The sequence below is a fragment of the Periplaneta americana genome, chromosome 14, assembly GCF_040183065.1.
Source record: "Periplaneta americana isolate PAMFEO1 chromosome 14, P.americana_PAMFEO1_priV1, whole genome shotgun sequence".
Taxonomy (NCBI): domain Eukaryota; kingdom Metazoa; phylum Arthropoda; class Insecta; order Blattodea; family Blattidae; genus Periplaneta; species Periplaneta americana.
Genome location: NC_091130.1, coordinates 83948221 through 83968063, shown reverse-complemented (window position 1 = coordinate 83968063; position 19843 = coordinate 83948221). Strand labels below are relative to the sequence as shown.

Below are 19843 nucleotides of genomic sequence, written 5' to 3'. Positions count from 1 at the left end.
CTAACACTCTATATGCATTTCTGGATTCGCCCATACGTGCTACTTGCCCTGCCCATCTCAAACGTCTAGATTTAATGTTCCTAACTATGTCAGGTGAAGAATACAATGCGTGCAGTTCTGTGTTGTGTAACTTTCTCCATTCGCCTGTAACTTCATACCTCTTAGCTCCAAATATTTTCCTAAGCACCTTATTCTCAAACATCCTTTACCTATGTTCCTCTCTCAAAGTGAGAGTCCAAGTTTCACAACCATATAGAACAACCGGTAATATAACTGTTTTATAAATTCTAACTTTCAGATTTTTTGACAACAGACTGGATGATAAAAGCTTCTCAACCGAATAATAACAGGCATTTCCCATATTTATTCTGTGTTTAATTTCCTCCTGAGTATCATTTATATTTGTTACTGTTGCTCCCAGGTATTTGAATTTTTCCACCTCTTCAAAGGATAAATTTCCAATTTTTATATTTCCATTTCGTACAATATTCTGGTCACGAGACATAATCATATACTTTGTCTTTTCGGGATTTACTTCCAAACCTATTTCTTTACAAGCTTCAAGTAAAATTCCCGTATTTAAACACAATTTGCTTCGAAAAATTTATTGAAACAGACACAACAACTGTTGAGCTATTTTTCAATATACAGTATTCCCCACCGGAATTAATAATAATAATAATAATAATAATAATAATAATAATACCTTTATTTAAGCTGGCACAGTTAAGGCCGTAAGGCCTTCTCTTACACTCAACCAGGATTAAAAGTTGCGTACATAGTTGAACATACAACTGGATCGGATTTAAGTAATTACATACAGACACGATTTAGGTACATAAGGAGATCAACAGAGGTAGTTACATAAAATTTACCTCATAAAATAAAAAGAAACATTGTGGAATACATATTAATGTTGTTAGAATCAAATACGAATCATACAAAAACAGAAGCCGATAATTCATTAAAAAATGTACACAGTAAAAATAAAAATAAACACATTGGGATACACATTAGTAATAGATTACAAGTAAGTAGGATTCACATAATTAAACCAGAAATCGTCAATCGAGTAAAATGTACACAATAAAAAATAAGAATAATAATAAAAAATAATAAACAAATAACGCAGTGGGATACATATTGGTGTTAAGTGATAAATAAAGACGATTTACGTAATTACACAATAAAAATAAACAAAAAATAAAAATAAATACAGTGAAATACATTGCATTAAATATTTACAACGCGTTAGGTCTGGCAACTCATCATAAGATATTTTTTTAATTTACATTTAAAAGAAATTAAAGTTCGGCAGCCCTTGACTTCAGACGGAAGAGAATTCCAGTGACGAGAAGTAGCAACAGTGAAAGAAGAAGAATAAAGAGATGATGTGTGGAGTAGTATTTCTAAGACATTTGTCATATGATGGGATCGACAGAGAGGTGCAAACGGCTCTCACACACTGGTTCCAATCCCAGGCGACAGACTTCTATGATACAGAGATATAAAAGTTGATCCCACGGTATGACAAATGTCTCAATTCCGGTGGAGAATATCTTGGAAAATGGCTCAATAACTCCTGTATCTGTTCCAATAAATCTTTCCATGAAATTATGTTTTCTTTCTTATACGGACACAGGGAAAAAAATTTGGTTCTCTTAATTGCGCTCGAGTAGCCAAAATTTGTGTGAACATTTGTTTTGACATTAACATCGTGGAAGAAAAAATATTAACTTTTAATCTGCCCCCATTAGAATGTTTGCTAGTTAATGTCGGCTTGACCAAAAGGTCTATTATGGGTCTAGTGTAGGTACTGGAAGAGGAAGGAAGTTTAACTCGTAAGAGAGAAAATTAGCACGGACAGAAATTTGAATTACATAACCTCCTGAGTCCCAGAGTGAAGTATACTATACTATACTTCATACATGATTTTGATATAAGATGTATGTTCAGAGACCCCAAGTATAGTATAATATACTTGCATTTGTGTCCTAACTGTAACCTGCAGCATTTTTTGAACATTTTTCCTGACAATAACTTTTTTTTTAAGTGTAGAATTATACTGAACTTTAAAAATAAAACAACAAATGTCTCAGGACTCAGGAGGTAAACCATCGATACGGTGTTCCCATTTCCCTCCCTACTAACTTTTCTCCTCACACTCCACTTCTTTCTCTTCTTCAATTCGTCCTCTTGTCTTTCCTTCTCCTGTTTCTTCAATTACTTACTTTCTCCTCTTCCTAAACATTTCACATTCTTCTTCGACTTTTTCTTCTCTTTATGTTACACTTTCCTCTTTCATTTCTTCATTTCTTCTTCTGTTTCGTCCTCACCCTCCTCTTCTCCGTTCTCTTCCGTCTTTCATCTGTTCCTCGTCGTACTCAAACTCTTTTTCGAAAATCCTATATTCTCCATCCTGCTATATTCCGCATGCTTTGGCCCATTGTTCGTCATATACACGCGATGAATGTCCAAGTCCGACAGCTGGTCTGGGTGGCATTCGTAAATCTAATGCTGACAGGTAGGCCATCCTGCCTCAGCTCCCGATGGACTTAGGCCCCGTTTCTAGGAAGAGTAGACTGAAAAGTATCAAGGACTAAGAGTACTCTCGGAAGAGTAGACTGAAAAGCATCAAGGACTAAGAGTACTCACGGAAGGGTAGACTGAAAAGTATCAAGGACTAAGAGTACTCTCGGAAGGGTAGACTGGAAAGCATCAAGGACTAAAATTACTCTCGGAAGGGTAGATTGAAAAGCATCAAGGACTAAGAGTACTCTCGAAAGTGTAGACTGAAAAGAATCTAGGACTAAGAGTACTCTCGGAAGGGTAGACTGAAAAGCATCAAGGACTAAGAGTACTTTCGGAAGGGTAGACTGAAAAGCAACAAGGACTAAGAGTACTTTCGGAAGGGTAGACTGAAAAGCAACAAGGACTAAGAGTACCTTCGGAAGGGTAGACTGAAAAGCATCAAGGACTAAGAGTACTCTCGGAAGGGTAGACTTAAAAGAGTCAAGGACTAGGAGTACTCTCGGAAGGGTACACTGAAAAGCATCAAGGACTAAGTGCACTCTCGGAAGAGTAGACCGAAAAGCATCAAGCACTAAGAGTCCCAAGCCCTTCCTATCATCGTCAGCTAACAGGTGGGCCATTCTTCCTCACCATCTAATAGGGCCCAATAATACTTAGGGACTCGGAGCCTCAAGACCTTCCTATATTAGCATCGGAAATCCGTATTATTCCAAACACTTTACCCAGGACTACTTTTACTATTGCAGATGATAGATGAAATGATGGGGAGTTGGAGAGTGTTGGAGGAGTAATAGAGGGAAACGGGAGTACCCCGGGAAAACCCTCTGCAACGCCTGTTTTGTCCACAAAAAATTCTGTCATGACCTGGCCGCGGATCGAACTCTGGCTTTCTGGATGGAAGACCAGCGCACCAGCACTTTAGCCAAAAATGCGGTCTAGCCCATAGTATCCAGAGTGTTATAAAATGACGTTCTAATGAAATAAATGACGCCATGCTGTCAAAGAAGAATAATTCCATCTCCCTCTTCCGGAATCGATACCAGGTTACCGTGATTATATCCACAAGCCTACCAGCACCCCGCGATACGATGCAATGGAGTTATGTATTATTTTCACAGACAATGAATAGAGATCATACAGCATGATTACAAAAGCCAAGCTTCACAGGGTGCCAGGTATCGGTTTAAACTGAAATAGTTTGTGCGCTGTCTGATGTCTGATCCTGCCAAGCGGATTACCCTCCTGTGCAAATCAGGCAGACAACCGGGCCCTATCAGATGGAATTCACTGAAGTCTCGGCGTGGGACAGTTTTGATAAATGCCAACCACACACGAGTGTTTCAAGATGCAGTGATATGCTAATAACTGCAAGCACACATTGTACGAAGTCTGAGCGAGTTCCTTTATGTAATTGGTTATTTCACGACTCTTTATCAACAGAGATGGTTATCTAGTGTCTGAGTGAAATGAAGACAATAATGCCAGCGAAATTAGACCAGGGTCCGGCGCCGAAAGTTACCCATCATTTGCTCGTAATGAGTTGAGGGAAAGCTCCGGAAAAACCCTCAATCAGGTAATTTGTCCCAACCAGGATTTGAACAGGGGTCCGCTCAATTCACGGTCAGACATGCTTAAAGTTACTCAGCAGCGGTGGACTGAGCGAGTGCCATTCTGTGTACACTATACATTTATGAAATGACAGATACTATATGCTCTGAGGAATTTCTTGCACAACATATGAAATCTTTAATAATAATAATAATAATAATAATAATAATAATAATAATAAATTATTAATTATTATTGTTAAATGCTAATGAATATCCAAATATGACCAAGGGACCAACATCAAAGACAGGCACATTGCTAAAAATATAAATCTACTGCAAGTATTAACTGCAAACTCTAATAATGATACTCAGAAAACATGAGTAAAACACAAAACAAACTACAATAGGATAGCAGATTTAACGCTGGTCAAGTTAAGATAGCTACTAGAGATAAACAACGATCGAGAAAACGAGACTAACAGCGCCCGCAAAGCTGAAAACCCGCACGACAATGTTGTATTACGTCGCGTCCTTGATGTAAAGACTGGTTGTGAGTGTTCCGAGACTCGGTATTGATTATCTCCCGAAGTCCCTAGGTGCCGAAGTCAGCAGTTGTTTATACCTGACTGAACCTTTATCTACTTTGGCAACTGTTATATACGTATAAACAATCAAGTAGCCTATTTGAAACAGTGTATAATAATCCGTTCTCCAGTCTTTATTTAATTACTGGGCCCTTATTAAAAGGCTAAGAATTTTCTTTTCATATGTTTAAAATCAAGTGTGCAGTCTCAAGTAAAAATATATTAATGTCATGTTTTATGTTTCTTAGAAATGCAAATTTATTTGAGAATTTTTTTTATATAGCCATAGGTAATATCCTATAATGGAACCAGAACATTTTGATAACTAAGATGCTGTTCTGTTTTGTCTTTTTGTCTCATTTAAACATTTATGTTATTTATTTCAATGATGTATGTTATTCAAAGTTACGAAATCTTCCAAGCCGACCAAATGCTATTTCGAGAATGACGAGCGAGACTCGAAAGACAAATGCAGCGAACACAGCGAGCAAGAGCGGCAGTTAGTTTTCTTCATCTCTAATAGCTACAGCATCTATACCAAACTGTAACTTAATTTAACATGTCAGTGCATTTAAATTTTAAGAATGTCTTTTCTTCTACGTCTTTTATTATTTCTCGAGTTTGTTTAATATTTAGCAGCAATTGCATTTGTTAAATTCAATATCATACTTTGTGTTATACTTGATTAGTTTAATATGTCTTATGGCAGACCATAAAATGCATGGCAAGTTTTAAAAATATATAATTATATATATATATATATATTTTTTTTTTCCCCTAAATAAAGAGAACATGGTATCACCATTCCAACTACAACAGTTAACGAGTATAATGAGAAGATAACCAAGTACACTCATTTAATTAAAGACAAGTTTGAAAAGGAGAAAAAGTTACCATAGTTCACACATTCGTGTCAGAAACTGGAGTGACAGCACGCTCACTTATAAAAAAAAAACTAAAGAATTGCGACGATCTCTACATTGATGGAGACGGGATCATGAACAAATGTAACACTTCGATTTCTACGCAGCTGTCCTGCCATTTTGGTCTAATAGTGATCAATTAATGGATTTAAATCCGATTAAAAGACGATAATTTCTAGACAGTAATAGAACACTTAATTAAACATGTCAGTTGCATAATACGGATTTAATAGTAAGTTTACAAACTTTTTAAGTTCTAAATTAGCATTTAAATAAATAAAAAAATTCTTCATCGCAGAAACTGGTATTAATGTGAAGAAGATTGACATGAAATTAAAATCATATGGCGATAATTTTTATCTTTAATAATTTACCTCTCTTCCATCCTTCCTCTGTACAGAATTTAGACCATACTAGGAGTTCTAGATGTTGTCAATACACTGACAAATTTACTGCTTCATTCATAACAACACTGAATGGGAAAAAATTTTCGTACACAGAGACAAAAACCCATATAGGTGGAAGGTGTTCAATGATAGTCGTTTTAAGGGACGAGCCCTTTCATTCCTCTACGCTTAGATTTTTCATAAATAATTTCTTTACGTAATAATTTTTATCGCGTTATCTTTTCAACCAAATATATTTTACATAATGCTTCTGCTACGTTTTACAGTTTAAGAGTACTTTAATACTTGAAATATTAATAAATTTCTTTAAGTAATTGATCTTTGGCAACATTATTACTAGGCTTCTTATTCCAGCTATCTATATACTGGAATGAAGTTGCCTGATTCGGAGTATATGTGACGTCACAGCACAGGTACAGGTACGTTCGTATACAAAATAGTTACTCATCCTCTGCCCTCTTTCTCTAGAAAATCAAAATTGGACGCAGTCATAGTGAGTAGTCTTGTCGATCACTGCTCTTACTAGTCGTATTATTTAAATAACTACATATTTGTGGCTGACTGAAAGTTCATTGCAGAGATAAAATGCCTTGAGTAAGATGCTCAAGCGTGTAATATTGTAGGGCATAGTTCAGGATATTTTAACTAATATTTTCACTGTAAATGTAGACAACATTACATATAAATTGTGTAAAATGAACGTAAAAATGACAAAAATAGTACAATGAAAGACATTGAATACCAAAAGGTGCAGAAAGTGTGTTGAACGTAATCCAAAAAGACCAGTATCATAAAAACTGAAAATTATGAAGATATTAACTCGACGTTAGCATGAAGTTGTGTAGCCTACCATGATGTTCAATGCCAGCATCCTAATTAATAAATTATATAACCTACATTTTAGGGAATTTCTAGAAAAGTGTATGAAAATTAGTGGCTTTTAAGTGATGAGCGATATATGCAATATACTATTGAAACACACACAAAAAAAAATCAGTCAATAGGAATATCTTCTACTACATCATGCACCAATAACATCATGTGCTATTGAAAGAATTTCTTGCAATATAAAACAATTTCAAGTGACATTCGCATATGTTCAAGTTCTGTAACTTACGAATGCACGTTATTATTCACTGCAAAGATCACGACGAAAATGAACATTACGGCTCAAGCACGTGTTTACTTGTAGCCTATAGCTTCAGGATGTTGGGAGTTGACTGTACTCCACGAACACGCAGCGACGACTTGTTTGTTTATATTCTTACTCGTTGCATTACCTGTATTCGGCGTACTATATACCCAATGTTTCTTTAACTTCAGTCTTTAGTAGCTGGAATAAGAAGCCTAATTATTACTAAGGTTTGGATAAAGTAGCTTATCAGGATAGGCTGTGTAGCTGTATAGAATAGGGCCTGGACTTGCTTCGGACTAAGTAAACACTACCCTCTTCCACTACCTAAAACTCTACCTGCTGGGAACAGCGCTCCCCACCCCCAGCTAAAACATCAGTGAATGGACAGTACAGCCGATAGGAACAGAATATATGTCGTCACTACTGTCGGCTTGAGGGTCACGCGACAACTAATTAATGTTTGTAAACAAAACGCACGGACAAAGAATGCTTATCCTGATACAGCTACTTTATCCGAACCTTAATTTTTACTGAAATGTAGAAGTATGCTCACCCTAAAGCGTGACTTCCGCAGGACTTTAGTCGTAGAACGTTTTGCACAGCGGCAGTGTTTGTTTACATCATTTCCCCTGACTGCTGTGGGGAAGAGGTTTAAGTGGTACTGAATTTACTTTCAATGTTGCAATTTTTCTATAAGGAAGTCGATTTCCTACTAAACTAATAGAAATTACGCAAAATGGAAAAGCAAAAATTCAATTTATTTTACCTTAAGCATTTACTCTGAGACATTACTCTTATTGGACACCTTCCAACTTGTATATTTAAACTGATTTGTTGCATTTCGAAACTTTTTTAGTAGATTATTTTACTTCGCTTTATCTACATCTTAGGTTATTTAGCGTCTGAATGAGATGAAGGTGATAATGCCGGTGAAATGAGTCCGGGGTCCAGCACCGAAAGTTACCCAGCATTTCCTCATATTGGGTTGCGGGAAAACTACGGAAAAAGCCTCAACTACGTAACTTGCCCCGACCGGGAATCGAACCCGGGCCACCTGGTTTCGCGGCCAGACGTGCTAGTTACTCCACAGGTATGGACCCATTTCGAAACAAACGTCGCCAAAGCAACAGAAATGAAGTAATTGAAAATAAAAGCTCAACTTTTTGTGAATGAAATTGCGTTATCATCTTGATGTAAGCTTTACTTGTAACGACGTTTCAGGAATTTCAGAAAGTTTTCTGACTTTCTTTTACGTGAATGAAGAAACAATCTATCACACAAAATTTTACACATCGAGAAACTGATGTTCTGTCATGTAGACTCTACTGCAATTAGAACTAAAATGTAAGCACAGCATAAAGCTCTAGATATAACGCGTGACGTATATGCTCTCAATTACATTTCTGAACACAAATAAAATAATAACAGTAGCATAACGTTTACATAATATGATAAAGCCATAGCGTCTAGACGCAGCCCAGTCCTGGGAAGATAAGAAAGGAGGAATAAGAATGTGATGGAAATATAGGTTTATTAGATAAGGAGTAACCAATAATGCTTAATGCAGAATTTGGCTACGTTGACCATTTTTCATTGCTGGTCGCTGAAGTGGACCTAACAATATTCTCAAAGGTCTGAAAATTTACGATACCACTCTTTATTATTATTATTATTATTATTATTATTATTATTATTATTATTATTATTATTATTATTGCTGTTATTATTATATTCTATTTACTTTTTCTCCTCACAATGAACTTGTATCTATCTTATATTTCATAAGGAATGGGAAATTAAAAACCAAACTCTCTGAAGAACAACAAAATTGATTCGTTCCACTGTAAAACATGCTGACAACGTTTTTTTAGTTCGTTATTTTACGTCACTGTATCAACATCTTAGGTTATTTAGCGTCCGAATGAGATGAAGGTGATAATGCCGGTGAAAAGGGCCCGGGGTCCAGCACCGATAGTTACTCAGCATTTGCCTCATATTGGATTGAGGGGAATCAGCGGATAAAACATCAACTAGATAACATTCCCCGACTGGGATTCGAACCCGTGCCATCTGGTTTCGCGGTCACACGCTCTAATCGTTACTCCACAGGTGTGGATCTGACTACATTTAAAGTAGCATTTTGTTAAAGTACATCAATTGAATATCGAAGAACGCAGCGTCCTCAGACACTTGTAGAAATAATTTGACAAGAGACATATTCAAATGTCGGAAGTTGATGATCTAAAAATCACACAAAAATAACCTACAAAGTGACCTCAATTTTCTGAAAATATGAAACTAAAAATAAAAAAAAATGACCATGATTTTAATAGAAAAATACAAACAAATTAGTATATTTCAATTATGGAAAAATACATTGTGACTAAACTCAGTCGCAAAAAAAACTGTTTTGTCAACTTTATTTTACTTTACTTTCAACTTTTTTACATCTTTACTTGTGTGATGCAATATGCTGACTTCGAGCACTGAATTTGCTGTATTTATTCTGTTGGGTTGAATGGGGGGAAGCACGTAACACACATGATCAGGAGTCAAGGCTGATGCAATCATAAGGAAAATTATTGTAATACTCAATCGAATTGCATAAGCAATCTACAGTACGTTCTCGAATATAGACTGTGAGTACACCGTAAAAAAATTGTCTTTTCATTAACAGAAAAGAGCAAAAATGCAACAAAAAGTAGAACATTTCCTAAAAAAAATACCAATAGACAATAATAGACCGAAAAAAATGCAAAAGAAATGCTAAATAAAAGTAGGCTAGTATAGTAGTTCGAGTTGAAGTGAAACGAGTTTGTATGTATCCTGCATTGTCTGTGATGTCTCAGAAAGAGATTATATTTCATCAACTTCCGAAATCTAATGATTAAGCTGAATTTTTTCTTGCATATTAATCTGTGTGTGCGTGTTGCAGTTGTGGTGGTACTCAGCACTGAACATTTTGCTACAAATATGATAGCCAAATCATAGGTTTAGATTAATATTCAAACGAATCTCTCATATTTTATTCTATAATTTCATTGTTGTGACCTGTTGTGACCATTCCTGGAGATTGACAGTTGGTGTCTTCTAAACTACTGGACTTTATTCTGAGCGAAATTAATTCAATTTAAAGTCCACCTCATTAAAATTATAGTATCATTATATTTGCTTATAGTTGCTAAAATACTTTAAGCAACATCTTACAGACATTCATAATTATATAATTCACCATATATATAATTATATAATTCACTAATCACCAATTGATTTGGACAGAGCTCAAATGTATCAACCATATATTGAAAGTAATGTAAAGAGGAAATCGTAATATCAATTAACTTCAGTATTCACTGTACCATTTTGTGTCCTTCTAATGATATTAATTCAAATGTGTATTGCACTGTATATGGACAAGCTTATTCGTGGAGCAAGAGTTAACGAGCGTTGTAATATTATCCTTATTTTTAACTGAAACGAAAACGAGGTATATTACTGTTAATAATAAAATTGAATTATATGTTCCAGTTAAGGAAATGTCTTAAGAAACGAGCTTAGAGACATAGAATGTATGAATTGCACTCCTGATAGCATATTCCACACAAGAAATATTCAAGTAAATCCACATACAAACGGAAATGCTAAAAAATTAATACTAGGAAGGGTCGAATTGTTCTAAACTTAATAGACAACATAGGTTTTGACAGTGATCGTGAGGAGAGTTCTAGTTAAGAAATTCTATACAAAAATTCATAGTAAATGAGATGACTTAAGCCGATTTCATCAACAGTCACAATTCGCTTGTAATCTGAATTCTTCGAGGTATTCTTGATGCTACACGACGACATTTCGCTTGAAGTGGAATCGCTATGGAAGGCGTTTGATTATATTCCTAAGAAGCTTACTTTTCATGCAGTAAAGTTGTTTTCACTACTTACTTTTTCAGATGGTCGTGGTTGTCAGTCTTCTGCTGCAGCATGGACGCGGGGCGCCTTCAGTGTTCCTGGTACACCCACTGCTCATCACCACTGATACTCAGCTGGCTATACAGGGTCATCCACGGCTGTTCCTTGCCAACGTCGGCGATGGAAGCGTGATCGACCAGCAGAGTCAGGTGACACAGGTGAAAGACTATGACGAAGGCATAGAAGAAAGCAGAGATTGGAAAGAAGATGATGAATCTGCAAATGAAACAGGTACAAACAGTCAGAAGCAAGACTCGAATGATTATACAAAGAAGTCAGAGCAGGGCTCAGAGATGGAGGAAAACAAGGATGACTCTGATGATGGCTCATACCACGAAAATAATGAAACGGAAGAGAAAGCAGAAGAAGCCGGTGATTCAGATGATGGTTCGTATCATGAAAATGATGAAACGGAAGAGAAAACAGAAGAAAAATTAGAAGATGCAAGTGATTCAGATGATGGTTCATACCACGAAAAGGATGAATCAGAGGATAAAGTACAAGACCAAGAGAAAGATGAAAGCGGGAACGAATCAGACGATGGTTTGTATCACGAAAATGACGAATCAAGTGAGAAAACGGAATCACAAGAGACACAAGAAGACGAGAGCAATTCTGATGATGGATCATACCATGAAAACGTCGAATCGGAAAATAAAGCGGATCGAGAAAAGTATGATGATGGTTCATATCACGAATCATACCAAGTTCAGTCGACTCAAGATAACGAACAAAACGAGCCCATAAACGTATCAGAAAATAGACAAGGTAAAGCCGAAAAAGGAGGAGGCAAAATAGAGGGCGTTGAAATAGGAATAAACCACAAAGAACAAACAAATCCTGAGTCAAAGAGAGATATCTCAAAAGTCAATGAAGAAACTGAAATGAAAAGCAATGCAGACAAGAGTCCAGTTAATGAAGAAGGTGATAAAGACAACAAGGCAGCTAAGCCACTTCACGTTCCAGAGGAGATTGTCATCGGCTCCATAGACAAGGCTCAAGTTGAAGTATCAAAGAGCCAAAACGTACCGGTTGCAGCAAAAGGAAGTGACGTTAAGGATTCTTCAGCGGCTGTGAAACTGAATCCGCCTCTGAAAGAAACAGAAGAAGTGCAGCTCGCGCCGGTCGTGTACCACGTTAGTCCGAAATTACACCAAGACGCAGAGCCTCCAGCTACAGCGGCGTAGGACGTTACAGACTCTAACATATTATTTACGTGAATTCATTTACTAGTTCTATGGTTTTTTGTTGTTTAAAGAGCTCAGAAGTCGAAGCTTCTGGCTCATAAGAATGTATCCCATAATAGTTGAGGCTTGCACATCACTTGGCATATGACAGAAAATTAAAATGTTCGATAAATTTATCTTGTCATGCTCACTATCAAATGTAATAATTGTACCACAATTTTTCTCTCTATATTCAAAAATTTTCACAAAACCGTAATTTAAACGTTTTGAACCAAACGTTCCAACAGGATAATTCAGAATGGGAGAAGTATTTTATTGGAATATAGGAGGCGCACATACAAATACTGTTGAGTTATGGAGCCTCATTTTCTCGCAAAAGAGCATGAAATTGAGACATCTCTTGGAAGATGTGCAATACCATTCTTACCTTCATTCGTAATCTGATTGATGTTTTTTGTTCTACATCTTCATAACAGTTAGTGATACTATGACAGACTGCTGTAATGTTTGTATAAATGTCGACAAATAGTTATTGTCATTGCCTTCTTGCTTTCACAGGTCATAAGCTCTAAAGTTAAAATATGCTCAAATTCAGTCTGCATGATTACACATCCATTTATTAAATATGTTATAAAACACCGGCTACTATTATTACAATACCATTAGTACACATTACTATTTCATGACAGCATAAAGACAAAGTGGCAAACGGTGGCAAAGTTGTAGAAGTTTTTATAACTGTGAAAATATATCTCATCTCTAGTAATTGAGGTTTCGCTGACCCATCATTCCCTATCTCAAAATATTTGTATAGTTAGCATGTACTTCTACTAAAATATTTCAATGTTATTCTTAAATCACCCCGTAGATATTACAAATTCAATTTTGTATTAGGTTGCAAAACGCACATAAATTTGAAAGATGTTTTCCTTGATTATGTACACATTTCCTTCAAAAATAAGTCTCCAGAACAATTGCTCCCATGTATTTATATTAAAGAACTGCATTTCATGATGAAACTTACATGTATTATATTGTAAGGTATCAAAATATTCAAATATATGCACTAGATGTAATTTACGCACATATACACTAATAATAACTAGGGGTGTGATTTAATGGCGATTATTTTACTCTGATTTCGATTATTAAAATCGTTTAATTTCGGTAATATTTCTTGAAAAGCAAGCAATTTCGCTCATATTTTGCATCCTAAAGGAACTTAAAAAATAATAAAATAACGTTTTTTAAATTATTATTGAAACAATCATTTTGAAACTAATTGAACATTGTTTGCATAACTCATTAAATTCATAACTCAATTACATTCGACTTTGAGGGGTGACGGCACTGCTTTCTTGATCTCACGAAGGCACTTGGGGGAAAGAGAAATAGTCGATGTTTGCTTGCGCTGCTTCCTGAAAGTAGTCCCTGAAACTATGCGTACATCGTTGCCATATGTCAATCGCATGTATGCTGAACGATCAAATATTTAGAAATATTCATAGTTATATATTATATTTTCACGTTGTACTTGGAAGAAAGAGTAATTTCTCGTGCGAATTTCCATAAAACCTGATTTTTGTTAAAAACTTCGTGATTATGAAGTAATTTCGTGGATTTCGATCAATTTTTCAATTAACTTTGGATTTTCATTAAAGTATTTGCATCTTCCATGCATAAAATTAATTTTTAGCAGATTTTGCTTATATTTTAATACCAAAATGTCACACGCCTAATAATAACACAAATTCTGTAATATACTACGAGGTCTGGCAAAAAGTTTAAAAGCTATGGCCGAGAATGAAAGACTATCGGCAGTTCACCTTCCGAGATGACATACCAATCTTCTTCGAAGTAGGTCCCTTCTAGTTTCACAAAGTTCTTTCACTCCAGAAGCACACTTCAAAGTCATTTTTCAATAAGGGTAGCAAGTTCTTCGTGACATTTCTTTTATTTGGTTCAATATAACACGGCATTTCAATATATATATATATATATATATATATATATATATATATATATATGGAACAATGAGAAGTTGCTACACAATAGGGGCAGAGCGCCTGCCGGACTTCTGAATTTTTTCATTTGGCCAAATAGTTCTGCATAAGATTGCTGAATGGAAAGAGGCATTATCGTGATGGAGTTGTCAATCACTACACTGCCACAGTTCCGGTCTCTTGAATTTCATATGCGACGAAAAACTTTCAGGAAGTGCATCAGGAGTATAAATTTTGATCAACCAAATCCTGAGTACCAAACATGACAATTTTGCTCCAAATCTGCCGCGTTTTCTTTGGTTTTGCAGATCTTGTTATCTTTCAATTCGATGACAGGACTTTTGTTTCTGAATCGTACTCGTGAACTCGGGACTGATCTCAATTTAAGTTATGGTTAGCACATTGCAACATGCCTCTGGACACGTGAAGACGCTCACTTGTCATAATCTTTGTGATAAATTCTGCCTCAAAGTGATTCGTGAGCAAACTGTTAGTCAAAATCGTCTGCACACATCTAAACAAAAATTTCTTCTTCATTTCAAATCTATCTTATCGTAATTCGATCGCTTTGAAATTTCTGCTGGTTTCAGGACCTACCAGAATTCTAGTCGTTCTTAAATGAAGTTTGTCCAACTTTGAAACTAAGATATCAATCTTTAATTTTCTTTGCCCCCATGCCACTAACAACGGAAGCCCTTTTAACCCCATGAATGTCTCCTATTGCATATCATTGAGTTCCCGACAAAATTTGATGCAGATTCCCAGACCAGTGCGCTCGGCCATGACGGCACAAAACATAAACAACACAAGCACAGAGCACACAACAATATTATATTATAATGGCTCCTTGGCAATGATTAAAGGGAAGCAGGAGGCTAAATTTATTTATTCAGTTATACATAAAACTGTCTACGATCACACAATACACACTTTCACCTCCTTACTGCAACTGTACTTCGTTCCACAATGTCTGACAGGCGACGTAGATATTGCCGGCAGAGGAGAAGAGAAGTATAATTGCTATTTAATCAATGACAGGGGTCTCATTCTAATCTTGTTTTGAAGTTGACCAGGAGTAGAACGCTTCAGACCGCTCAATTTCAAGATAAGCGTGGAATGAGACCTCTGCCATTGGTTCAATAGCAATTATCATTCTCTCTCTCTGGCGGCAACGTTTACGTCGCCTGTCAGACATTATGTAACGAAGTAATAAAGCTTGAAAATAGTCCTAATAAAATAAAGTCGCATAAATTTTTACCAGATCTCGTACAATTAAACTGCCACAACACACATCAGGAATGTTGGGAAACGTATCCGTGCCACTACACTACAATATGAATGCAAAAACAAATTAGAATTTTAGAGAAAATAATAATAAACAATCTCCATACATAGTCCGGAGTCAAAAAGAAAAAAAAAAAAACATAGAAGATGGTAAGTATTAGGGGAGAGTCGGGTAGTATCGGACATCGGGTAATATCGGGCAGTGAGTTTCTTTCATCTACCACACGATGATAGTACCTGATTGACATGGTTACGTTTCTGTGATGTCGCATAGAGAAACGTAACCATGTCATTCAGGTACTACAATATGGTGGTAGATGAAAGAAACGCACTGTCCGATACTACCCGATGTCCGATACTACCCGACTCTCCCCTACTCTTTTCTACTACGACCATCACTGTCACCACCACACTTTCTTTCGTTACTCAAAATACTGCAACTTCCCATGATTTTACTAAACGTTTAAATTAATTGTCACAAAAAAATAGAATAATACCTACAATACGAGTTTCCAAAAAAAAAATACTAAAATTAATTGTCCACTAAGGAATACATAGTATATCACATAATTTTCTCCATTTAGAAAGCGCTATGCCTATATATTTCATTTAAATAAACACAGAAATTACTGCAGGAAACATATTGAGCAAAACTCCTACTTCATATGATAAAAGGTATAAAATAACCTTGGCTAAGGGGATTTGTGAATGCATGAAACAGATCATTAAAAATTTGTCAATATTTCAACTACCAATGCATAAAAAGCAGCCAAAAATTTACGTAATTATTATACCGTTATAATAGGATTTTTATTAACATTTTAAGGTGTGAGACATACTACATAGTATGTAAGATACACTTCAATTCACACATAGAGCGCACATCTCAAAAACCAATTGTGTTAAACAGCTGAAATTTTGTTCAGACTTTCAGAAATCAAATACCAATGTTAAAAGTCAATTATTATGAAATTAATATAAGAATTTCAAGTATTTTTTACTGAAATTATGATTTTTAATTACAGTGTTTGTGATAATCAAATGAAAACATTTTTTTAACATTATTAATAATACAAAGAATATACTATTATTGCTGTTGTTTAGTCAAAAGTCCGAAAACAGGTCTGAACCTCACAAGTGATACCAACATGGCACAACTTATGAAGGAACCAGGCCAGAAGATGGGATAGGGTGGCTAGTTCCTTTCCCCCTGCATTGCATACATCGCCGATTAGCTAGATATTACACTAATCAGTTTTCAGATATACACAATTATTGTTCTTCCTCTGACACTTATCGTTAAGTGAGATGTACTAACTGATAATAGATGTACGTATTAGCCAGAACCTCAATCAAAGGTAACAAATATTATTATAATATTCTATTTTAAAGATTGGCTTATTATAAATTACCTTTAAAAAGAAACTTCGTACATAAATAGTTTTTAGATGTATGCACTCATACGGATATATGCAAAAATAAATAAATAAATAAATAAATAAATAAATAAATAAATAAATAAATAAATAAATAAATAAATAAATAAATAAATAAATAAATAAATAAATAAATAAATGTTTTCAATAATATGGGTAATAGTGAGTAAAGAAAAACCTATGCACCTAAAAGTTATGTCTCTCACCTTAAAATATTCCTAAATAACCCATTACACCGGTGTCAAATTATATAAGATTATGGCTGTAGCTCCATGTGCTACGTCAGTTCAAATTAGAGGAAATACTTTTCAATACGTTCACCAACAATTTTTCTTCAAATGTAAGCCCTATACTTCTATGTGTTACTCATATAGTGTGGAAGGCAGAACTATAAACTACTTTCCTATTATTTGATATAAACAGAAAATAAATGACCTATTGATATTTCAGTATTGTTGCTATTGGGTCTCGCGAGTACGGATTACCGACGGAAGGAATACGAATCAAACACTGCGATAAGGTAGAGTCGGCGAAAGGAAAGGTCACGAGATAACTTTAATGATATTCAAGAGTACAGTCGGAAGAGAAATGACATCGATATAATCAATCTTGAGTTGTGATAGTTACATTACGACTTTAGTTTGTTCCATTGCATGAGAATACGCGTCTTGTATCGCACGGTATTATTATTTCATTCGTAAACATATGTTGCGCGTTTAATTAGCTTCGAATTTTTCTCTTGCTACGTTCTTTATTTCCACAGCGATGTCCTCATTTGCTCATTTTATTGGAAGAGACAATACTTCAATTGGCTCGCACCTCTCCCCTCTCGGCGTGCCTACATACACACGTCAAAACAGACAGCAACGCCACCATTGGTTTTCGGTAATCGTTTCTTGCGCGAGCTATACTGTTCAAAATATTACAGAATTGTTAGGGAAAATATGGTTTTATGTGAGTGTCAACATTATAATATTAGTAAGTACCGGTACTACAAGATTTGCTGGAAAAATATTGGAAGATAAATATTCAGACAAATGTTGAATAGCCTAATGAGCGACTAAGAATTTGTCATGCTGCAGCAAAATTGTGAAATAATAGAAATAGGGCTATATTGAAAAAATGAGATAACTGGATATAAGAAAGTGAATAACATTCACTAAATTAACAACTGATATCTCTGTCTCAATTATAACACACCTATAATACGAATCTTCGGCAGAAATATCCAAACTGTCTTTGCAACTTGAAATTACATAGCAGTGTGAAATTCGTCACGTGCAAATATTAGCAATTCATATGAGCAGCAAGTGTAAACTGCACACTTATGAAGAGGCAATTAAAAGCCTTGACATGAGTACCAACACGTACGTATTAATGCAGAAAGCACTCTACGAATGTTGAGTACTTTTACACAGCACTGCCAGGAGATTGTTGAACAATGGAAATTATCAATAACCTGTTATAGTTTAAATTATTATTTTAACTTAATTTTCTGTGTCTAAAATCTGCCATGTGTTACAAGTAGTAGTAGTAGTAGTAGTAGTAGTAGTAGTAGTAGTAGTAGTAGTAGTAGTAGTAGTAGCAGTAGTAGTAGTAGTAGTAATAGTAGCAGTAGTAGTAGTGGTAGTAGCAGTATTAGTAGTAGGAGTATTAGCAGAATAGTAACAGTAGTGATAGTAGTACTCTGTAGTAACAGTAGTAATAACAATAGTAGTTTAGCATTAGTAGTAATAAACTGATTTATGCAGGTTATGTAAACCTTCAATTGAAAACATTTAGCATATTAATTTCATGATTCCACACAATAATTCACTGGGATATAAATACAGTGTGTCCGCAGAAACATTGAGGGTTATAAACTGCTATAATTCTGTCACCTAGGGTGCTATTCATAGACATTTCACTAGCCCACGTTACGAGCGTGCTAAACTAACCCCGGCTATCGACTGGTTACTTGTACGGGATTCGTATCATATCATATCATATCATATCATATCATATCATATCATATCATATCATATCATATCATATCATATCATATCATATCATATCATATCATATCATATCATATCATATCATATATCATATCGATACACTGGTTTATGAATACGAAAAACGTTAGTTCGCTGATCATCCACCGGAAGCCCGCGCTAGGAATGTCTATGAATACGGCCCTATGTGTTTTACGAAATTCATGCCAGTGTCATTAGAAAGAACAGCTCAAAGAATTTCAGGAAATGTGTAATTGATAACTGCTGATCAAAACAACAGATGGCAGCACAAGAAGAAAGAAAAAACGCCGTTTCCGCAATTTCGCTTGTCATTAAGTCTTGTTGGATTTAAGAAAATTGTATTAAATGATCTGAATGTGAGAAGTGAGAAGGTACTCCATCTTGTTGGAAAAGAAATTCATTGCCTTCTTCTTCCAATTGTGGAAACAGCCACTCTGTAAGCATATCAAGGTAATTCATACCGGTGACAGTGTTCTCTTGAAAGAAAAATGGGCCATACACTTTCCGTTTCGAAACGGCACAAAACACATTTAGCTTAGGGGAGTCACGTTCACCCCCAAAATAAAACGTGAATTCTCGCTCTCCCAAATCCTAACATTGTGCTTGTTTACCTTTCCATTGATGTGGAACGTTGCCTCGTCACTAAAAATGAATTTAGCTGAAAGGTCTTCAACATCCGTCATTAGTGTCAATAAATTTTCACAGAAAACACGTCGTTTTGCATGGTCATCAGTAGGGAACGGATTTTTATGTGCTAAAAAATTTAAATATATTTATTTTTATGTGATAAAAAGTACGAAAATATTTGCTAAAAATAAAAAT

At 35.3% G+C, this 19843-nt stretch overlaps 1 protein-coding gene across 1 annotated transcript in view; it reads left to right on the top strand.

Moving 5' to 3' along the window:
- The window catches only part of LOC138713523 (protein starmaker-like), a 30925-nt gene extending 17708 nt beyond the window's left edge, over window positions 1-13217 (top strand). Inside the window, exon 2 of the mRNA XM_069845694.1 lies at window positions 11078-13217. Within this exon, the coding sequence (XP_069701795.1) occupies window positions 11078-12283 (1206 nt within the window). The 3' untranslated portion in view covers window positions 12284-13217. The remainder of the gene's footprint in view (window positions 1-11077) is intronic.
- Window positions 13218-19843: the final 6626 nt, after the last annotated feature.